Genomic DNA, 22,486 nt, shown 5'->3' on the forward strand with positions numbered 1-22,486 from the left:
ACTCATTATTGTTTTTGAGACACTTGCTTCATTAGTGAATAGCTAGAGATTTCCAATGTTGAGGTTGTTCTTATTACAGAAGATAGAAGAAACACAGAAACTGAGTAATTCTGCTTTTTTTAAAAAAAAACTATCTCTTAACCAAGTATTGCTCCAGTTCTCCATTGTTCATTTAGTAACCTGACTGTAACCTTTTTGTTATCTTTAGCATTTCCTCCAAAATTTCCATTTTTTCTGGATGCTAATATAGTTTATTCTACTATTTCTATAGGAAAAAAAGTGATTCTCCTCTCCTGGCATTTTAACTCTCTTGTCTTATTAGAGCTTTTTAATACCTAACCCCATTAGTTTGAATGTACTTCTTCTTCCAATGTAATTGTCAAAGGGTGTCATTACAATTTCACTTTCAGCACCATTCACTTTCTGACTATAGACCAATACTTACCCACGTTGTAATTTTTTAAATCTGGTTTTCTGAAGGCTAAATACACATTTTTCTTTACCATTTTTCTACTATGAAAGAACACCCAGGTCTGGTCATTTCTGCATTAGACAATGTTTCCTAATATAGTCCTCTTAATTATGGCATTAAATGAATACTAGACAAAATTAGAGCTCACAATCTTTTCAATTATTTTTACTTTCATTTTGGACATATTTTTATTTTATGTATTAAAGATCTGCTACTTTTTCAATGGTTAAGTTTGAGATGGGATACTGGAAGATAATGTTCATAACTGGAAAATGATTATGATGTTGTTAATGGTTGTTCTATTCTTTAACCATAATTATGGTGGTTAATTGAGCATGAAGACTATTTTGAAAGTGGTTCACTAAAGCTCAAGATCACAGAAACTTAAATTCAAGTATCTAGTGTGTAATCACTTTTATTTAACTCTGTGTTACATTCAGGTATTGAAAGGGACTGAAAAAGCCTGAGAGAAATGTATGATGAATGGATTTAAATTTATAATATACTTAGGTTATGTTTCTTTTTGTATGTGTGTGTCTGTGTGTGTGTGCACCCATGCGTGTGTGCAATGCTGGGGCATTCTACTGCTGAACTATACCCCAGACCTGTTTCAAATTTTATTTTGAGACAGGGTCTTGTTAATTTGCCCAGACTGGCCTTGAACCTGCAACCCTCTTGCCTCAGCTTTCAAAGTAGTGTCACCATGCCCAACAGGTTATGTGTCTTGAGGTTGTTATCAAAGGGCATTCTGCTCTAAAATAAGGGTTCGTTAAGGCAGAAGAATTTTCTAGGAAACTTGGCATGGGTTGTATCATGGGAAAGTGTTGCTGTTGGAAGCTGTGTCACTTGTTATTAAGTTAGGAAGTTCAGTGGTTATAAATATAAGAAGAGAAGTTTTCAAATATTTCTTTTTGTTGGAAGTACAAATATCTGTTCTAAAACTTGGGAAAGTCATTATTGAAAAGACATGAATACTAAATACAGAAAAAGGAAACAAATCTAAAACCTTAAGAAAAGGTAACTCAATTTCTCTTAGGGATCATTCAGTCAAGTTCATTCTAGAAGCAGGTTATCAACTGAAATAATCCCAGAATTCCCTTATAATAGATGCTGCTATGCTGAACCATACCCAGTAATAAATGGCAATTTTTAAGGGCTCTTCTGCACAGAAGTAAGAAAGGCTGTGAATGTAGGCCAAAGACCTGGATTCATTTGCTGTTCAATCATTCTATTGTACAGAAGTTTTCAAAGGCTATTCCTAGTATCTACAAATCAGCATCACTTGTATTGTTAGGAAAGCAAATTCACAGCCCCATGCCGGACAGCTGAATCAGAAACTCAAGCTGTGGGGTCCAGCATTCTGTGTTTTAGCAGACCCTCAGATAATTCTGATGCATACTGAAGTTTGAAAATCAATTCTTTAGCAAATAATGACATCTTCTCTCAAGTTCTGGTCAGAATCAATAGATAATTGTAGGGATTCTCTGGAAATTATAAAGCATTGATCAGTTGTGATGAACTGTATTACTGGATGAGTTAATCAAATCTAGAGCAAAATGTAAATCCAATGTAAAAATGAATTTACCTAATGATTATGAAAAAACCTGAAAGCATTCTATTTCTGCTTCTTCCATTCTCTGATTTATACTTAAGTCATCTTACCCAACTTTGATCTGCAGGTTTTATCCTCAAAATTTGGGCAAGTATTGAGGGAAGCAAATCTTTCTTATTTAACTATCATGACAGTGTTGTAAGCCAACTGAGACTGTTTTTGCTGTTCTATTTCAGTGCACTGCGAGGCCAGTGAATGGAGCCCTTGGAGTCCATGCATGAAGAAAGGAAAAACATGTGGCTTCAAAAGAGGGACTGAAACACGGGTCCGAGAAATAATACAGCATCCTTCAGCCAAGGGTAACCTGTGTCCACCTACGAGTGAGACAAGAAAGTGTACAGTGCAAAGAAAGAAGTGTCAGAAGGGAGAACGAGGTACAGTCATACAAAATGTGCTTGTTTGAATTCTCATAATTTGATGCATATCTTGCTTTATGCATTAAGTATTTCTTAGGAAATATTTGGCCACGTTACTCATGTCTAAAATCCTACAGTGTGTACAAGCAAATAATATGTTTACCCCACATTATAGAATATAGGTGTGATAATTTTAAAAACTGGAGCCTAATCTCAGAACATTATGCTACTATAAAAGTGTGCTAACTGAATTGTGATACATGAGTTTATATTATAAGCATCTAGGCGATTATTTTTTCTATGATCCACCTTCTTAGTGCCTAGAAGACTTTTGAAAAGTCTCATAACACAAGCTCTGATTCCATTTTGTGTAATACTATGGCAAAGAGACAACACCAACTTAGTCCTTTCCTCCTTGCATACAAATCAAAGTTGTGTAATTAGGTAGCAAATTTTTGTGACTAAACAAATATATATTTAGTTGTGGATAGACCTTTATTTTATTTATTTATATGTGGTGCTGAGACTCGAACACAGTGCCTCACACATGCTAGGCAAGCTCTCTACCACTGAGCTGCAACCCCAGCCCTAAATGTGTATATAAATATCATATATATATATATATATATATATATATATATATATATACACACACACACACACACATACAATTACCTCTGAATTAAATGACCAAGGCTGTATTTTATGAGTTTAGCACAACCATTAATGATGCTCTATTCCTTGGGAGGGGCAGTTGGTTGTCTGTTTGATTTTTCCATGTTATACTAACTCTAAATACTAGATTATAAAATCTATTAAATATTTATTAACAATGCAAGGACTTGTTCTGAAATCTTACGAGTTCCAAGGAAAAATATACTATATATTATGATGCTTGAGAGTGAATAAACTTCCATTTAGAAGAACCACAATTGTTGACCTTTAAAATATCATTTTCCTGACTTTCTCACTCATGCACATAGCACCACTTCCTACAAATATGTTATGTAGCTTTGAGTAACTATTGGTAGTTATCTGGTGACCCTGTGAATGAGCCTCTCAAGTAATTGCTTCTTGTAAGGAGTAGTCTGCCTCTGATTGAACTTCCTAAGTTTTTTTCGTGCATTCTTTCAGCATATTTTATTAAATTCTCACTTCATGGCCATACATAGTACTAGCTGTAGGGATTCCTGTCTAAATAGAATACTGTCAGAGCATTCTGTCTCTGAGAGTATACTCAAAGTCGTGTGAAGGGTTGAGATATTTGAACAGGTGATCACAAAACCATGTACTACAGGAATTTATATGTATGTGAACTAAGTTTAATGGAGCACAGTGGAGGACTCTGTGTACACATGAGCATTGTTCGTATAAAAAAAGATTTGGAGTCACCTGTGCGTTTCAAAGCACCTTTCATTATACCAACACAAAATGGCCATCATCAGAATGTATAATCTATTGTTACCATTACATCAAGTAGTTAATGTGACAAAATTCTTGAACACAAGGGTTATTCTAAAAAGAACTTCAAACTTTTGTAAATTTGTAAGAAGTTTTGATTAAAATTTAGATTTGGGAATAGAAATTGGCTAGTGAGCTGCTGGGATTGTGGCTCAGTGGCAGAACACTTGCCTAGCATGTGTGAGGCACTGGGTTTGATCCTCAGCACCATACATAAATCAATAAAATAAGTAAATAAAGATACATCTACAACTAAAAAATATTTTTTAAAAAAGAAGACAAAGAAGAAGAAATTGGCTAGTGAAAAAGGTCTTTCTGGCATTTGTTACCAATTAATCTAAAACATCTTAGATTTTAAAAGTTGGATTTGGAAATCAAATATTTCATCACTCTACTATGCGTATGCTCCCATAGCCCTATGTTTACTTATGTTTACTAAATTTTCTTGAAATTTAATGACTTACAGGTGGTCTTTGCTCATATCATTCTTTCCACAAAGACTCTACAGTACTAATCAGTATTAGTATACTTTACTTTTAAAATTTAAGGAAAGTTTATCCAATTGAAAAAAATTAAAGTAAGACACTAGGAACATTTTATTTCCTTTATTTAAGAATGTGGTCTTCTAATATATTTTGCTGGCACTTGATCTAAACATTAACATTGAAAATGTCAGTTCTTAAGATGAGTAACTGATAAGATAAATAATGCCACAAGGCATTTGAAATAGTAACCTGTGACATAAGACTTGGCTTAAAATTTCTCTCTGATTGCCTCTAAGGATACAGTGACATTTTATATTGACAAGAGAATTTATACAATTAGAAAAAATTCAATCATTTTATTCCTTTTCAAATTTAATAATGCATAGACTATTCAGTAGAAAATGTGGATCACTTATAATTAAACTCTAGATCTAGCTTCACTTTTACTTACTCTTCATTCATCTTTCAATGTTTTCTTTAGAACTATTTCAAGTAGTTCAGGAACAAATCTGTTTCTCCCTTCATTCACTACTTCCCTAACCTTATACCTTTCTTTCCATGAGGTTTACTTATCAAATATCCTATATGAACACAGAGAAACCAGATAGATAAGTAATTATGACCTCTGGACATCCCACAATTTTAACTATATAAAGCATACCATCAAGACAAAAACAAAAACAATCATGCAAGTCCTCATTTAGGGTTTGATATAAATTTATGTTACATATACAATATAATAAAACACTTAGTTATTGTCTTGAATTTATCATCTTAGTGGTAAGAACCACAAATATGCATAGAAGGAAGAATATTATCAGACCAAATAAAGTAGAAGACTTTAATTTCTTTTTAATTTTTATACCATCTGATGTTTCTTATTTTAATTAGAGTAAGCATTAGAAACCTTTAGGTAATTTAAAAGATAAACATAACAAAATAATAAAGACATGATCTCTCCTACCACTAAAATATCTTATTATTTGAATTCTCCTAAATACCAATAAGAGTCATAAAACAGGAACATTCATTTAGTGAGTAAACTAAAAGGTAAGGTTTTTATTATAAAATTTAGCCTAAAATTTTAAACTTACCTCTATGATCCCTGCCCAAGAAGTTAACAATAGACAGAGGTAGATAACTCATTTGGACTAGGTATGGAGCATGTGTTCAGAATTTTTTCTGCTGTGTTGTAATTGCCAAAGGCAGAGTCCCTAGGGAAGAGTGATAAGAACCAGAAATGACTTTCCAAAATGTGCACAAAGAAGTTGAGTAGAAGAAAATAGTTTCTAGTAACAGAATGGCTTATCCTAGTCGTGAGATGTTTTTCAATTAATATGTGTTGTTGAAAAGATAAGTTGCAAAATCTTGTACGAAGTTTTCTTTCCTATCTCTCTTTTGTTGAGGATAGATGTAGTAAGTGAATGCAAGGAGATAAATGTAATTTTCATAGTTCCAACTCAAAATTTTAATAAAAATAAAATAAATAAAATAAGTAAATAAGTGTACTATTTTTAACATATTTAGATATATTTCCCCTTTACCTAACATGATATCTTTATCAGGCTTAGCTTATTCATCAATTACTAGCCCAAGTAAAAAGTTAAACTTACCTCAACTGAATTATGTTTGAAATACCAAAAATATGTGAGATGTATTTGAAGAGACTACATAAACCAACATGCAGACAAATACTATATAGACATTAAAATAATATATTGAAATGGAAGAAAAGAAGGAGAAAGTATACTTTCAATGGTTGTCAATTTATAATTATTGACTCTTTCAACATATGGGGTATAACCATCACAGATAGAAGTGAAACCAGGAGGTGCGTGTGTGCCTGCATTTGATGCAAAAGTGTGTTTGTGTGTGTGATGGAGATGGAAGGAGAGTTAGTATTTTTTAGCTTATTTTCTCATTACTCTAATTTACTGAAGAGAATTTCCTACAGATGATTTTTAGGGCAATTCACCATAAATGAAAGAAATTCCATTCATGACTAACTCATGAAGAAGATCCTCATTAATTACAGGTAGTGGGTGATCTTGAAATTGAAAGAAGAGAGAAGAGTCATGGGAAAAATGCAGTTGGAATCTACCTTTTTGGTAAAAAATATGAGGTAGTTTTATTCCCATCTTAGTTAGAAAAGGAGTACATTAAAATAGAAGTAAATAAAATGTCCAAGGAAATAAGTACAGAAATTATTGTATAAATTTAATATACTATAGGTTGCTTTGTGTACCTCCCCAAAATTAAGTATAATAATTCTACTGGGTATTACATGAAAGAAAGGTCTTACATGCTAACTTATAATATCAGTATTATAAATATGCATTATTATGATGGTATATTTAAAATTACAACAATATCAGTTTTTAAAAATCTAACAAAAAACAACAGTGAATCTATGTTGTTTCTAGGTTTGCTTCTTTGTCATTTAGTTTGCTTCCTAAATTTTTATAACTACTCCAATGACTTATAGTTGAATTTACTACAGGAAGGAATTAGATTAACTAGTAATTCAATTCAAAACAAGGTACATGGCCAAGATTTCCAGAACAACTCATCAAAAGCCAAATAGATGGTTTTATTCATTGAAAACTGTAGGATGCCAGCTGGTTTGAAGAATTTAGATTTTGCCTTTTAACAGTTCTCATGCTCATGGAAGGCCAACTGGACTAAAGACACTCATTCTGTTTAAGCACTGAAGGATGAAACTTTCTGCTCTTTCCTTACACCTGATATTAGACTGAAGCCTTGACACAGGGAAAACAAATGTCAATAAAATATAGAGCTCAGATAAAATGGCACTAGAGACTATGGTTCTCAACCAGGGATGACTTTGCTCTCAGGAAAAATCATTAACTGCTAAGAGTACCAAGAATAAGAAACTGTGGTGCAAACTCAACAATTTCTTTTCTATATTCCTTGGGTTGTGTGGATTCTGGAGAAGACCACTTGCCACCAATAAAAACCTGCACTTCATAGGAAGAGATGTTAACTAGGACAAAATGGTGGGACAGAGGCAGAAGTTTTGCTCCACAATATGAATATAATAATCAATTTTACTAAAGCTTAATAATATTTTAATTTAAAATATTCCTGTATTACATAAAAATATACAGCTATGCTTAAAACCCTCATAAAAGGCACTACATTCTAGTAAATAACAACCTTCATTCTTAGAGAACCATTCCTTAATGCAAATATATGTGTTACTTCTTAAAAACCAAGCCCAATTTTTCATTTAATGTCCTCAGTGGAGAGGACTCCTAGTTGTTTCATCCCTAGTAGCTTTCTCTTCACCGAAATTCATTATATAACTATAGCCATCTCTTGTTTCATAATTCTCTCTTATTGAGTACAACCATATGCAGCTGCCTCTTTTACTGAGACATAGTATTTGTACATCTTCATGGGGTTCATTATAATTTGATACATGTGTACATGGTATAAAGATTGAATCAGGTAATAAGCATGTCCATCTCTTTAAACATGAATCATTTTTACTTCTTGGGAATTTCATACTCTTCTGATCATTTTAGCATATCTATCATAAATTGTTTTAACCAATACTAATCCTACTGTGCTATAGAAAGTAAAACTAATTCCTCTGCTCTGTGTTTTGTTGCCTCTCATTTAACTTCCTTCTTCCCTCCTCCCCACTACCTTTCCCAGTCACTAGTTACCACTGTTCTATTCGATTGTTCTATAAGATTGACTTTATATGCAACTGACTTTTTGGGTAGGTCTTAAATGGTGTAAATATTAGCAGTTTTATATAATTCAACATAATACTTTAAAATTTTTCTCTAAATTTTTCAAATATGAGAACTAGACCTAGAGTATGCAGTTGGGATCTACCTTTTTGGTAAAAAATATGAGGTAGTTTTATTCCCATCTTAGATTGTTACAGATTGAAAGATTACAGTTTGTATGTGCTAAAACCTATTTTAAATATTAGATTTTTAATAATAACACAAGTGTCCTATTGTCTTTGAAAGAATGTAGGTATTACTGATCTGTAAAGAGTCCCATAAAAAATCAATTTATCCTCGATCCTTTTCAGATATATTCACATCTGGCTCATTCTTTGTCTTACTTGAGTTTTTCTCCTTACCCGTATTACACAACTCTTATTCCTTTTTCTTTCCTAACAACTCCAATTTAATCACTGAAACATTAAACCAGCTTAAAAACTTCCTGGATATGTATCAGAATTTAATATACATGTAGATAAAAGCATCTATAGTTTTAGCAATAGGCCCCAGCCTCTCATTGCTTCTTTTGATATTAGCATTTCTAAGGCAGGATCTATGTAAGGATTCTCTGGTGTCCGGTTGTGTGGGTTTGGTTGGTGAAGACCAAATCAAAATCCTTTAGATGTATATTTGTCATAATGAAGCAGAAGGACTGCAGTCAGTCATCCCTGGATGGATAATAAAAAAAAAGTGAAATGACAGTAACTAGGTTTCCTGCCTCTAACATATTTTATAACCCCATTGTATATTATTAAACTTCTCAGTGTTATAGAAAAAAATCTCTGCAGAAAATAAGAAGCTTTTTATTTCACTCTTTGTAATCCTGTGTATGACTATCAATTTTTATATCTCAACCAGCAATTATTGCTTGTTTATAAGTAAGACCATGTTTGTATCATCCCATTTTATAGGCTCCCTAAGATTTGGGGGATATGACTAATGATGATCAGAATTCATGGTGTCTGTTATTAGTGGTGGGAAATTCATGAGTGTTATTGTTACTCATATAATCCCTTCCTTCCTATGGTGGTAGAAAAATTATTTGTAGACTTCCCTACTATAATGGTATGTACCTCAGCATCCCTGTTCTGAATTAATCCTTATAATCAGAAATGATATTTGTAAATACCTATATTCTCTGAGATTTATTTTTGGATATTTATAGTCCATATGTTTTAACCAGTGTTTAAGATAACACACAGTAGTCAGGTTATTGAATAGAGGACTAGCTATACTATATGAAGCATTCGTTGGCCCCCAAACAACAATAATCTTGCCATTGTTTAGATCTTGTGTGGGAAGGTTGTTTCCATTGCCTTTTGCTGTATAACAATTAAACTCAAAACACAGAAACTGGACTGGGGCTGGGTCTCAGCCGTAGTACACTTGCCTGGCATGTGTGAGGCACTGGGTTCAATTCTCAGCATCACATACAAATAAATAAAATAAAGATCTATCAACAACTAAAAGAATAAAAACATTTAAAAAATAAGGACTTAACAATCTGTGACTAGGCAAGCAAGGTAGGCTGAGATCCACAGAGCAATTCTGATCTCTGCTCCCTCGTGTGGTTGGATGACTGAGGACTGAGGAAGCTGGACCATGTTTCTATCAAGATGCTGAGAGGGTCTTCAGGGTTCTAAGTGGGAGAGCAGACGTGTTTTTTCTTGAGGCTAAACTTAGAACTGGCATGCTTTTACTTCACAGCCTTCTGTTAGCTTATGCCAGTGGCAAAGCCAGTCCTGATTCAGGAGGTGAAGAAATAGGTTGCACCTGTTGGCAGGAGAAGCAGGGACAGTATTTTCCAAGGTGCTAGGCATGCTCGGGAAACAGATGAGAATTGCATCCTTTTTGCAATCTACCATAAAGGTCTTTCTCTTGTTTGCAGTTTGATTAATATGATTGCTCAATCTTTCCACTATCTCTTACTTTTGGAGTTAAATGTTTCTTCCTTTGTAAACACACAGTCAGTGATTGATACAGAAGATGTATAGAATACCATTTCTATTGTATTTTCCAATTTGTAAAGGGCAGAATAAGAAGAAAAATAAAAATAAGAGACCAAGAGACATTCATCCACTCAACAAATATTTATTAAAGCACTAGTTGTGGGATAGCCATTTTAGGTGCTGAAGAAGTAACAGAGAACAAGAAAGACAAAGCTCTCCTTCACTATGGGTCTTATATTCTAGATGTAAGTACCATGGTTTATGTTATTCCACAAATTAATAACCACTGATGATCAGCTTGCTTGCAGCAACTACCTATATTGACAGATTTCATCTTCATGATTCAAGGCGGAAGTAGCTGTCGCCTTCATTAGAGTTTGCTGACACATTTACAAAGACATTTTTTTATGCTGGCAAAAGTAAAATATTTTTGCCTATGTTTTGTTTTGGTCTCAAGGAAAATATATGCATTTTTTCCTGTAACCACCATGTTGATGTGCTACAATGGGTTTGTAAGAGGCCTATGTGGGGTTAAAGGTACAGCCTGTGGCTCTGGAATAGAGCTGAGTTAACTGGACCTTTGGAGAAATGACCCCAAGACCTTGGCTTCATTTGCAGCCTGTTCTAGCCAACAGTGATCCCTGCCAATTAGGAGTGTTCCCTAGAGAGAGACTCCAGAGAGCTTCAGCATAAATTTAAATTCTGGACCCCCAAATATGGTTTCCAAAAGGGCCTTCTTGTGCTTTGCTAATTACAAAGTAAACATTTCTCAGCAAAAGACACTTCCTTCTTTCATGCTCCTATCCTCCTTCCCACATCCCTAAGACAGTCACTCCTTGAAACTGCTGGTGTTGCTGAAACCTCTCTGGCAGAGGAGCCACCCCACATTTGACAACACAAAAGAATCATTCTTCCCGTAGATCATTATCTTGTTCTCTTTTCTTCTACTCCAGCAGCTTCGTGGAAGCCTTTACAGGCTAACTTTGTAGATGTTACTGTCTGAAAGAAAAGATTGGATACCTAGTTCTTGGGCTTCCCAGGAGGTGTGACCAAGCAAAAATGAAGGTTATAATGAAGTTCTGTGACATCATTGAAAGAATCATTCTCCTCATACTTGGTTATGTAAAAATCAATTGTTATCTTTTTGGACATTGCAAATGAGAATGTAGCCTTCAAATAGTTTAATTATTTTACATTGGTATCAAACTAAACTCCAAATAGTCCAAGTAAGTGTTTTACTGGTGGACAGATTCAATTGTAGTTTCTAGCTATTTTTAATGTAACAAAATGTATATAGAAGGGGAATTTTTACTCCTCTATGTTCGCATTCTCTTTCACAAACACTTCTCTATCTCACTCCCTATTAGTCCCTTTTACCTTTTATTCAAAACACCCATTTCTCAAGGTTCTACATGGGAAATACTTTTCTCTATATTTTTCTTTGTGATTCTTAGTTTCTCTTAAAAAATTACATGATATCTGAAATAATTACCATAATAGAAAAATAATATTGTCAGTGTTTATACCCCATTGATAGTTCTTTTCATCAAGCTCAGATTGCTTTCAGTGCACAAAGAATTGGATCCATCTTCTCCTTTCTTTCTCACCATTTCAACACAGCCTGCCTCCTTTTCTCTTTGTTTATGTATCTGTTCTTCCCTGATGTAGGGCTTCTCTCCTATTAGGAGGAAACCTGACTCTGAGCACTCCAAGTCTATAACTATACTAATCTCAACTTAAAAGGGTAGTGTCCTCCCACTCTTTCAGTGTCCATTCATTCAATTGTTTGAAGATTCTAATTGACTGGTCTTGTATCACATGTTCACCCCTTGAACCTGTTGCTGGTGGGGAATTAGAGTACTGCAGTTAGTCTGCCTAGATTACATTCCTACAATTGAAACTTTGAGCAATTGTGATTGGTGGTTCTACTTAGAAATAAGGGTGTAGATGTCAAAGAAGAAGCTCTAAATTTACCCAGTGTAGAAACATGCTTTTCTGTAAGACAATCCTGTCCCATATTAATTATTAAAAATAATGTAAGTAAGGAAGAATATCCAAATGTTTTTCAATTTAATTTAGACTAGAACATACATGTCCAACATAATGTTAATAATACTTTAATTTAACTAATAAATTAATCTCTGAATTTTCTAGAAACTTTCTTATAGGAGTAGGAGTAAACTGGCTTTAACTGAAAATAAAAAGAATTCACTACTCCTGTGGCTTCTGGGACTAATTTGTGCAGGCTTAAGTAAAGTTATGACCATTTCCATTTGTAGCTGCTGAGTTCTGGGTGAAATGCACCAGTGTGGGTAATGACCTTTGACTTGATTATGCACTAGACCACTGGAACTTTAAGATTAACTCAAACCCAATTACTGAACTCTTGTGTTTATATTATGCATGCACCATCAGGTCATAACTCTGGTCTCTGTGAGCCCAGGCTGCCATCATTGAAACATATGTCTTACAAAGAGTTGTTTTGTTTATTTGTTTTTTCTGCTAGAAGAGACTCTTTTTCCTATTTTTGCAAAGAGTCAAATTTAGTGACTGGTTCAAGGGGTGGACATGTGACCCAAGCCCAATTACATTTTATGTGTCAAGATAGCACACACATTTTAAAATGAGATATTCCTTTTACATTTGTATTACATGAAATCTTACATCTGGAAACACAATGACACTTCACTTTTTTGAATAATATTGCATTTTAGATAAGAAAATAGTATACTAAACTCATACTTGGGAGATACAAATAATTGCTTATTTTGAAACTAAAGCAGATATAAAAAATGTGCTTACATAGCATTAGAAGTTATTGTCAAATTAATTTAACTGTGAACAAAAAGTATTGTCTTATTTAACAAATAATAAGCTCGTTTGTCATAATGAAATTAGTAGAATTTTAATTTTTTAAGTAATTATTCTATGAAATATGTATATATGATAGGGAAATATCCCTCAGATGTTTACATTTGCTGACTATGTGTTCTCCAGCCCACACCAAAATTATACAGAGATTTTGTCTTATTTAAAATTTGATTCATTTCAACAGCCAAGATACAGTTTACAAAAGTATTACATGGGCAAGCCTGTAATAGACATTTGTGTTAAGTGTTTCTTTTAAATGTGTAAGAGAAGGGAGTTTTTATATTTAATTTTGCCCCTCAGCCCTATGGCTTCCTACCATGTTATATACCCCTAAGTTCCTCTTCTCTCACCCTGTTATCCTTTCTCCCTCCTTGCATATTTCCTTAATTTTAAATAAGAATTACCTGTGTTCATAGAATCATAATTTCTTCTCACATCCACAATCTTCAAAAAATTATGTTTAATATTTTCAATGTCAGGCCTAGTGAACTTGAAGTAATTATAAATTCTAACTTCAAATGGGTCTCAAACTTTGAATGAATAAAGCAAAAGATATCAGTATTTTATTTTAATTTTTGATACTGGGGATTGAACCCAGAGATGCCTAGACCAGATGTCAACATTTTAAATATTAATGTATTCTGCCAGATTATTTTTCAAAAATGTTTAACAGTTAACACCTGACAAAAACAGAAACGTCTGATTCCTTATATCCTTACTAGCACTGAATGTTATCAATCCTTTAAATTCTTGCCAATCTATCAGATTAACAAATTACATTCTATTGTTTTATTAATAGACATTTGCTTGATTATTAATAAGGTTAATTATGTGTCTGGTGGCTATTTGGTTTCCATAGATGCCTATGTATAAACAGTGCCCATTGTTTTGCCCTTTGTTCTAATTTTTGTAATGAGCAAACAGTTGTAGGAACTCTTTGTTATAGTAAGAACATTGATGTTGGGTCATGTGTACAGCAAACATTTTTCTTATTTTATTTAGCTACATTTATAATGGGTTTTATATACATTTTAAGTAATTGCATTTCCTAGGCAATGCTGATTTTTTAATTTACTAAATACTATAATCTTTTATGTATGGGTGCATGTTCAATCAGCAAACATTTCTTGAGCAGCAACTGTGTGTTAAACATAGTGCCAGGCACACTAGTGTAAATGGATTTGTCTATATATATGATGATCCATACACACATATAAGGGATGTATGTCTTGCCCCATATCCCTCATAAATTCATTTCCGCCTCTGTTGCTGTAATTAAGAAGTCTTATGATATAGTTAATCTTATTCTATATTGGCTTCTTGTAGTAATAGCAACATTCAAGAAATGAGAGCAAGAGTTCAAAAGGTACCTTTTAAGACTCATTGGTCTTTTAAAATTTTATTTCTTTTTTATATTAAATGACACTGAAAAGTTTAAGCGATAGGCCAGGGTTGTGGCTCTGTGGTAGAGTGCTTGCCTAGCATGTGTGAGGTATTGGGTTTGATCCCCAGCACCACATAAAAATAAATAAAGGTATTATATCCATCTACAACTAAGAGAGAGAGAGAGAGAGAGAGAGAGAGAGAGAGAGAGATACAGAGATCCATTTAAAAAAAGAGATAGTTTAAGTGACTTCTCAAATGACCTTATCACAAGGCTGGTAGCGACAGAAGAAGGAAGAAAAATTATCCTAGTACATTATAGTTTCCACTATAACACGCTGCTATATAGACACAGTATTTCATGTAGTCTTGTTTAATTTTTTTGTATGAATTATGTTGATGTTGTTAATTGAATCTGTAGAGCTATTTAATTGGTAGAGATATTTAATAGAGTATCACTAAACCAACTTTTATGACTATATACTCGAAAGAATTGAAAGATATTTGTATACTCATCTTCATAGAAGTAGTATTCCCAATAGCCAAAAGTTGGAATCAACTCAAGTGTTCATTAATGGATGAGTAGATAAACAAATATTGAACATCATTATCTTAAAAATAAGGAAATTCTGACACATCTGAAAACATGAATAGAACTTAGACATTATTTTAAGTATAATAAGCCAATCCTCAAAAGACAAATATTGTATGATTCCACTTACATGAGGTACCAAGAGTAGCAAATTCATTGAAGCAGAATGTAAATTGGTGGCTACCAGGGATTAGGGAAAGGGAACCGAAAGTTCTTGTTTAATAGTTTCAATTTTACGAGATGAAGAGTTCTGAAAATGGATGGTGGTGATGGTGACATGACAGTGTGAATGTTTGTTTTTTTTTTTGTTTTTTTTGTTTTTGTACTAGGTATTAAACACATAGGTACTTGACCACTGAGCCACATCCCAACCCTATTTTGTATTTTATTTAGAGATAGGGTCTCACTGAGTTGCTCACCACCTTGCTTATGCTGAAGCTGGCTTTGAACTCTTGATCCTCCTGCCTTAGCCTCCTGAGTTGCTGGGATTACAGGCGTGTGCCACTATGCACAGCTAATGTGTATGTTCTTAATGCCACTAAACTGTATACTTAAATATGGCTAAGACTGTTATATGCATTACTCCAATTAAGCAATAAAAGATAAAACAAGTGCTTATATAGACGTAAGTTCTAACCAACCAACCAATAGCTCTATGCTGAAATAATATATTGAAAAACAATGAACAGTGTGGTTTCTAAATCTCTTTTGTTTTATTATATTTCTAGTAAAATCTGAATTTGACTTTCCTCTGGACCTATTGCTACAGAAAAGCAAAATATTTTTTCTTAGGAAAATTGCTTAAATCTTGGAAGGGAAAAATATGTCACTGTGCTTCCCAGGGCATTGAGCAGAGGTTATTTCAGATGTCTTAGAGTCCATTCTGCTGTAGCTGTAGTATGTTGTACAGTGGCAGGACGTGAGCAGCTGTGAAAAGTAGCTCTCTCAGGATAGGCTAATATTCTAGGCTTTGTGTTTATTTGGTTTTGGGTCTTCTCCTCAAGTTTATATTCATTTATGCAAACTTATAGGAAATGACCCTTCCACATTTGTCATCTAAAGCATGAAAACTATGGAAAACAGACGAAATTTTGTAACAGTCCTAACACATATATCAATCAATCACATGAACTTATCTTATAGTAATGTTTAATGTTTGGCTCTGTATCATTTTGAGCATCTCATTATTTGTTCCATGGAATCTGCTGGCATTATGGTCTTTACAGAATTTCTGTCATACGTCCCTCCTATTTTGATTGCTAAATACATAATCTAAAACATTAGGTTGCAAACCGGCCTTAAATTGCTTAGGGCCTTAGGAGAACTACTCTGAACACTTTTTACATAAATTCTAAGAAGGTCAGATTTAGAAAAATCTCAGTTGCTAGAGTTGGATCCCATGAGCTACTGACCATTTTTAATTAATATTAATAAATGGCAGATGACAGATGTTTATTGTTTAACTAAAAATGTGTGTGATACTAAAATTTTTTTAAAGTTAGTTTAATACCAAAGATGTGAATATATGTATTGCAATGTTGAAAAGAATAAAGCTGCCAGCATGTGAGACACAGTCCTTTAACTGCAAACACGTAAATTTATAAAGGAAATATAGCAGTATTTTTATTTTATCATATTCAATAGTGGGTTGCCATAAAACTCTATTTCTTTAAACTAACATCCCTGTTTTAAAGTCTATATCTCTCTAGAGAAGAGGCTAATGAATCATTTTATAAATGTGTGTGTATTGTGTATCTGTTTTACACATATAAACACATTTGCAGCTGCTGAGTTCTGTGTAAAATGCCTATATTTGTACACATTTAGCTATTAATCTCAAAATATGAAACAAAACTGTTTAACATACACTTTTCAATAGAAACTTTAAAAAATAATATGCAATTGCTAAATTAGTTTTAAATCCTAAATGTTACCATTGATAGGCATTTATTCACCTCTGTACACTAAACAGTACACGGTAGTTCTGTTAGCTGGTTATATAATTCTGGGAACCTGATACGACATTTAAAGTAAAAATGAAATAGCTATTCCAGGGCATGTAAAATGGTTTCCCAGGGAAAATTCACATGGATTCAAAATCATGCAGAAAAATAAAAGGTGGGAAAATAATTTGCTGGTGTCATCATTGTTCAACCATATCCCTTAACTATAATCATATTCATTAACATAGATTCTTTCCAATTGCTTATTTAAGTCTTGGCAATTTGTGTAGTTATCTCAGTCCTTTAAATATTCCAGACATGTATGCATGACCATTATCAGTCCCCTTTCAAAGATGAGGAAATCGAAGCTTTGTGTATGAGTTGTTGACTTAAAAACACAAAGTTAGTGGTAGACACTGGACTAAAATCCAGACCTGACTCTGTCCGGTATGATTTCAAATAACTGTGGCTGAAAAGAAGACATAATATCTTATGAATGTCAGTGCGTAATTAGGCGAGGCAGACATAACTAGAACCTGGATCTCTTCCCACATGCTCAGGATTACCATTTATTTGCGTCTGTCTGCTCTTTTTGAACTATACCTATCATACATGCCAGTGAACATTAATCTTTATTTCTTATTGTTATTAGTGCTGATAAAATTGAAAACATTAAATTTCTACCACAAATTTGCTTAGTCTTTCTGTTTTACAACCAATCTGTTGTTCAAAAAAACAAACTTGAACTTAATAAACAAATTAGCCAGTAATTCGCCTTTTGCCTTGAATCATGCTAGTGTTCAAAAGCCAGAGAATTTTCATAAATTACCAATATCATAGTCAAATGCAGTAAAAGGTTGCATTGGCAATATCATGTTGTCTAAACAAAGACACTGTCAGTGACCTTCAGGCTGTAAATATTTTGTGCAATTTTCACAGAGCTTTGCTTAAATATAAGTCCTAATAAAAATCCGCATCTGCTGTTTTAAAAGGTTATGAAGGTTAGTAATGCATCCAGCTACTATTAAGCAACATTGAAGAAATGAAGTAAAATTTACTAAAATGTGTATTCAAAAGTGGGAATTTTCTACTCAAATTAGAAGCATATATGGACTCCTAAATGTTATGTGAATCAGTGGACACGCCAAACATGGAGCAAAGTTCTCACCCCAGGAGGCTTCTCAGCATGAAGTAAACCCTGAGTGGGTAGAGTTCCAAGAAAGAACACAATGTGCATGTGCAAATGGAGCAGATGCAGCATGACTTTTGGGTTGTTCTCTGGGAACACACCACTGTATGGAAAAATCACATGCTGCTCTCAATTGCTGTAGACATCTGCTCAAGGCACGAGAGATTGAGGCTTGGGAAATGATGCAAAATTTCTCCTAGAATATCATAGCTTAATGTTGGAAACAAGGGAAACTGGCATTGAGAGAGTAAGCTATTTATTTGCAAAAATATATTTTCCTTTAGTAGTATTATTTATATTTATAGCCTTTAGGTTGTCAAACACCAGTTCATTTCCAATGCCATATATATTTGTGATATTTTGCTTTAGGTAAGGCTTACAAATTTAAAGAGCCTTTTAAATACTTTTTAGACATGAAATTGAGCTCAGAAAATAGGCTTAATAGCAAATTAGTCAGAAACACATGGATATGTTTCCTTTAAATTATATGCAGATTTTCAGAATTAAGATGTGGTAAAAACCTACTAGTGGTCTATTAAGCTTTCTAAACCACTTGAAATACAATTATAGATTTGCACATTCAAGCTTGGCCTAATAGAAATAAGAACAAAGTTGTGGTTGCTATTTCAACATTGCCTATGTATTTTTTCATAAACACTTCATTTAGTATAGTTTTAAAACAGTAGCTATGTTTCCATCAGAAGACCAAGAAGTGTGAAGAAATCATTAAAAAATGGAATGTGAGAAATCAGGGTAATAGATACATTTTTTAAAAAAACTGCTTCTATGCTAGGTTTTATTTTGTTGCCATGGTCTAATAGCAACAAAATAATACCTTTGGGGGTTAACCTCACTTCCACCATATTCTCTAGAGCCATTAGAAAAAAACTAATCTTGCTCCATTTTCCTCAGTTTAAGTATATAAGTCTGCACAGATATTTAATAAAATCAGTAGAAGTAGTATGCAGGGAGCCATAGAGCTGGAAACATAGTCACCAATGCTCAAAAACACTTGATGTTCCTCAGCACCACATACAAACAAAGATGTTGTGTCCGCCGAGAACTAAAAAAAAATAAATAAATATTAAAATTCTAAAAAAAAAAAAAAAAAAAAAAAAACACTTGATGCTCACCTCATTCTTTCACATTGAATAATTCATTTGTCCTCCAACATATGCACTTCCCCAAACTAAGTTACTGATTTGTCAGGGGGGAGTGGGAGATATTCCTGTATCTTCCCTTTAATCTCCCTTATCTTTGGTTTTCCCACTTGTTTTGCTTTGTTCATTTGTTTAACTTAGAACATAGACTTCCTTTATTGAAGACAGAGTCCCAACACACATTATTTAGTTATTATTTTGAGAAGAGTATGTATGCATCTTCCTGACTATTACAAAACACAGAAAATGGGTAATTCCATTTTTTTTAGGCTGAATTACATAAAATGTTTAGAAGACACACTTGTGGGACTGGGGTTGCGGCTCAATGGTAGAGTACTTGCCTAGCATGTGTGAGACACTGGGTTTGATCCTCAGCACCACATATAAATAAATAAAGGTCCATAAACAACTAATAAAATATTTTTTTTAAAAAAAGACACACTTGTACCACTTTCTAGGAGTGCCTTTGGCAAGTCTTTCACTGCCAGGTGAAAGTTGGGTAGGTGACAGGTCCAGTTACCAAATAATACTATCTGGATAATATGATTTTTTTTTCAATAAGTACTGAAAAAATCATGTTTTTTAATCATTTAAGTACCCTTAAAACAATTATTTGTTTCAACTATAGTCTGTGTAACAAATTCTTTTTTTTTCCTGACAGTCTTGCAAACATCAATTTTAGCACAATTGCCAGAGTCCCTTCTAAATCATCAATTCCAAATTCATGAACTTTAGCTAATTTTGTTATTATCCAGCCTGATTTCTGCATGTCTCAATCTGAAAGCAAGAAAGAATAGATCAAACTTGGATATAATACTGGTTTACCAAATTCCCAGTTTTGTAAGTGGAAGCATGGTAAGCTGTTTACTCATAAGCATTTAATATTCATCATAAAAATAATCTCTTATTATTTTAAAACACAAAGTACTCATCTGAACATGAGATGCTGTTGGATGCTCTGTAATGTTAAACAGATCCAGACATAAAGACAAAAGCAAATTCCAGAGTATTTTTGCAGCCATGAAACAACCATAAAAAGAGGTTTGTGACCCCAATTTTACCTTAACATTGTTTTTAGCATTTCATATTTAATTACAGTAGATTACTCACCAATAAAATAAATATAGATTTATGAGATACTTTTAATGTTCTTAAAACAAATGACAACCACCCAAGAGGAACCTCACCAAACCTGAGGTTGTCCAGATTGCATTGGCTAAGATTAAGTGGAAGATCATTCATCTCTAGGGTCACGCAATTAATCTCAGAGTGGGAGTTACAGCAATGACTAAGCAGAAAAGGAAGTCAGAGTACTGGCCTGTAACAGAAGGGGTGGGAGCTCCAACATCAAGGAATTTGCTATTTCCTTTTTTGTGAATAGACCTAAAATACTCACTTCTTCTTATTGGCTCCTTTGGATCCTAAAATCCCATTTATAAACAGGTATGGAGAGTAACCTTTTAAAAGAGCCCCATGGGTTTTGATGTGGAGAAAGAAAAAAAAAAAAGGCACTTTATCTCAGGTGTCATCAGAAAGTAATTTAAGATCCATTTAGGATAATCCAGGGTTTGCACAATGAAAAAGCTCAAGATAAACTTTAAAGAAGAAATATTCTACTCTAGGGTTTGTGCATTTACTTAACTTCAAAATAAAAGTCAGAGTGCTCTTCATTTGACTCAGGTGGTACCTGCTCCAAACTACTGAAGAAAGGGTTGCTTGTCATTCCTTGTAGATTAAATTACACTCTTGATAGTCCTTATGATTCTGTGTGCAGAAAATTGATTTTCAATAAATACTATCTGTTTTTCCCCCACTATACTGAGATTCTCAAATCTTACATTTTAAGCCAAGAGTTCTTTTGAACTTGTTTCTTCCCTAGTGTTATGTCTTCCTCTAACTTGAGAGATTCTGACCCAAGAATGGCCTGCCTTTGGGACTTTTATTGTAATGTGCCATGGCTGATGGCTCCTGAAAGTGACTGCTAAATCTAAATCTCACCTCAAAGTTCCCAGTGGGCATTTTGCTCATTCCTTGGGAATTTAAAAGAATAACAACCAACAAATCATCAAAAACTATAACATGTTACCCAATTCTTGACAAAAAGCCAATGAGACTAAAATCTGCTTAAATGTCAGAAATGTGAATTCCTAGTCTTTTAAGTTACCAGAGTGTACCAAGCATTTGCCAGTTGCAATTCCATATCTCAGCTGTACAGAAGAGGCACATTTATCTGGTTGCCATCAACTGTGAGGTTCTGACTCCTGGAAACCAACTGGTCATCTACACAGGCAGGAGCTGCATATTTGACCCTCAGACAGCAGAGGGTGGTGCCCCGGTCGGAAAAAACATAGATTCAAGTGTAATCTGGAATAGATTTGAGGTTGGCACCAGATGTTCCAGGGCAGTAAGAAGTGGTGATCACAAGAACTTCTTTCTGTGTTCAGAATTTGTAATAAGGTATAAGCACAGTGTGTCACGTACTATAGGGGTCAACAGTAAGAACAGAGAAACAAAGTTAAAATGGTGAAACAAGAATTGAAGTTTTGAAAAATGTCAATTGAAAAGATTTATGTCTACTTTCTCTCTTTTTATAGCATGAGTAAAAGAGTTGAAAGACAAAGGAGGAAAGGACTAGCAAGAAGCCAAACTTTTGTTTTACACATGTGTTTGTTTTTCCTCAAAAGTCAATTGTAAATGCTATCCAGAGAAGGGAGTCAAAGAGAGCCAAATAGTAGACTTACAAATTTTTCTCTTTTTTTTATTTTTGGAGTTCTATTGTGATTTCAAAAAGAGAATGGCAAAATAACTTTTATCACATTAGTATTGGCTTTATAATCTGTGGGATATAGTCCTGCTTTGATTCATTTCTATTTTAGAAATGAGTGTGGAAATGAGCTTCATGTTCATTAAGTACTAATAGGTATCCTTGGCTGCATGTCAGTGGCTGTGCATCCAACTGAAAGGATGATTGATTATAAAAAGTTAAAATATTGAAATGTTCTAATTATATTTCCTTGTGTATATTTTTAAATAATACGTTATGTATTGTAGTTGACAGGGGAAAACATCTTACATTTTTTGGGCTAGACAGCAACCAGTAACATCACAGACAACTCAGATTCTCTAAGCTCTACACACAAGCTTCCTAATTACTAAAACAGGATATACATTTTACAGCAGCTTTAACACCAGTTGTATTTTTTCATAATCATGAAAATAAATGACAACTGAATGACTGAATTTGGGATG

General features: G+C 33.6%; 1 protein-coding gene across 1 annotated transcript in view; it reads left to right on the plus strand.

The window, feature by feature from the left end:
- Rspo3 (R-spondin 3) overlaps positions 1 to 22,486 on the plus strand; it is a 79,224-nt gene that overhangs the window by 34,288 nt on the left and 22,450 nt on the right. Inside the window, exon 4 of the mRNA XM_046427608.2 lies at positions 2,261 to 2,458. Coding sequence (XP_046283564.1) covers positions 2,261 to 2,458 — 198 coding nt within the window. The remainder of the gene's footprint in view (positions 1 to 2,260; positions 2,459 to 22,486) is intronic.

Source organism: Marmota monax, unplaced genomic scaffold (genome assembly GCF_021218885.2).
Source record: "Marmota monax isolate L192 unplaced genomic scaffold, Marmota_monax_Labrador192_F-V1.1 WCK01_AAM20220418_F8-fsc00424, whole genome shotgun sequence".
Classification (NCBI taxonomy): domain Eukaryota; kingdom Metazoa; phylum Chordata; class Mammalia; order Rodentia; family Sciuridae; genus Marmota; species Marmota monax.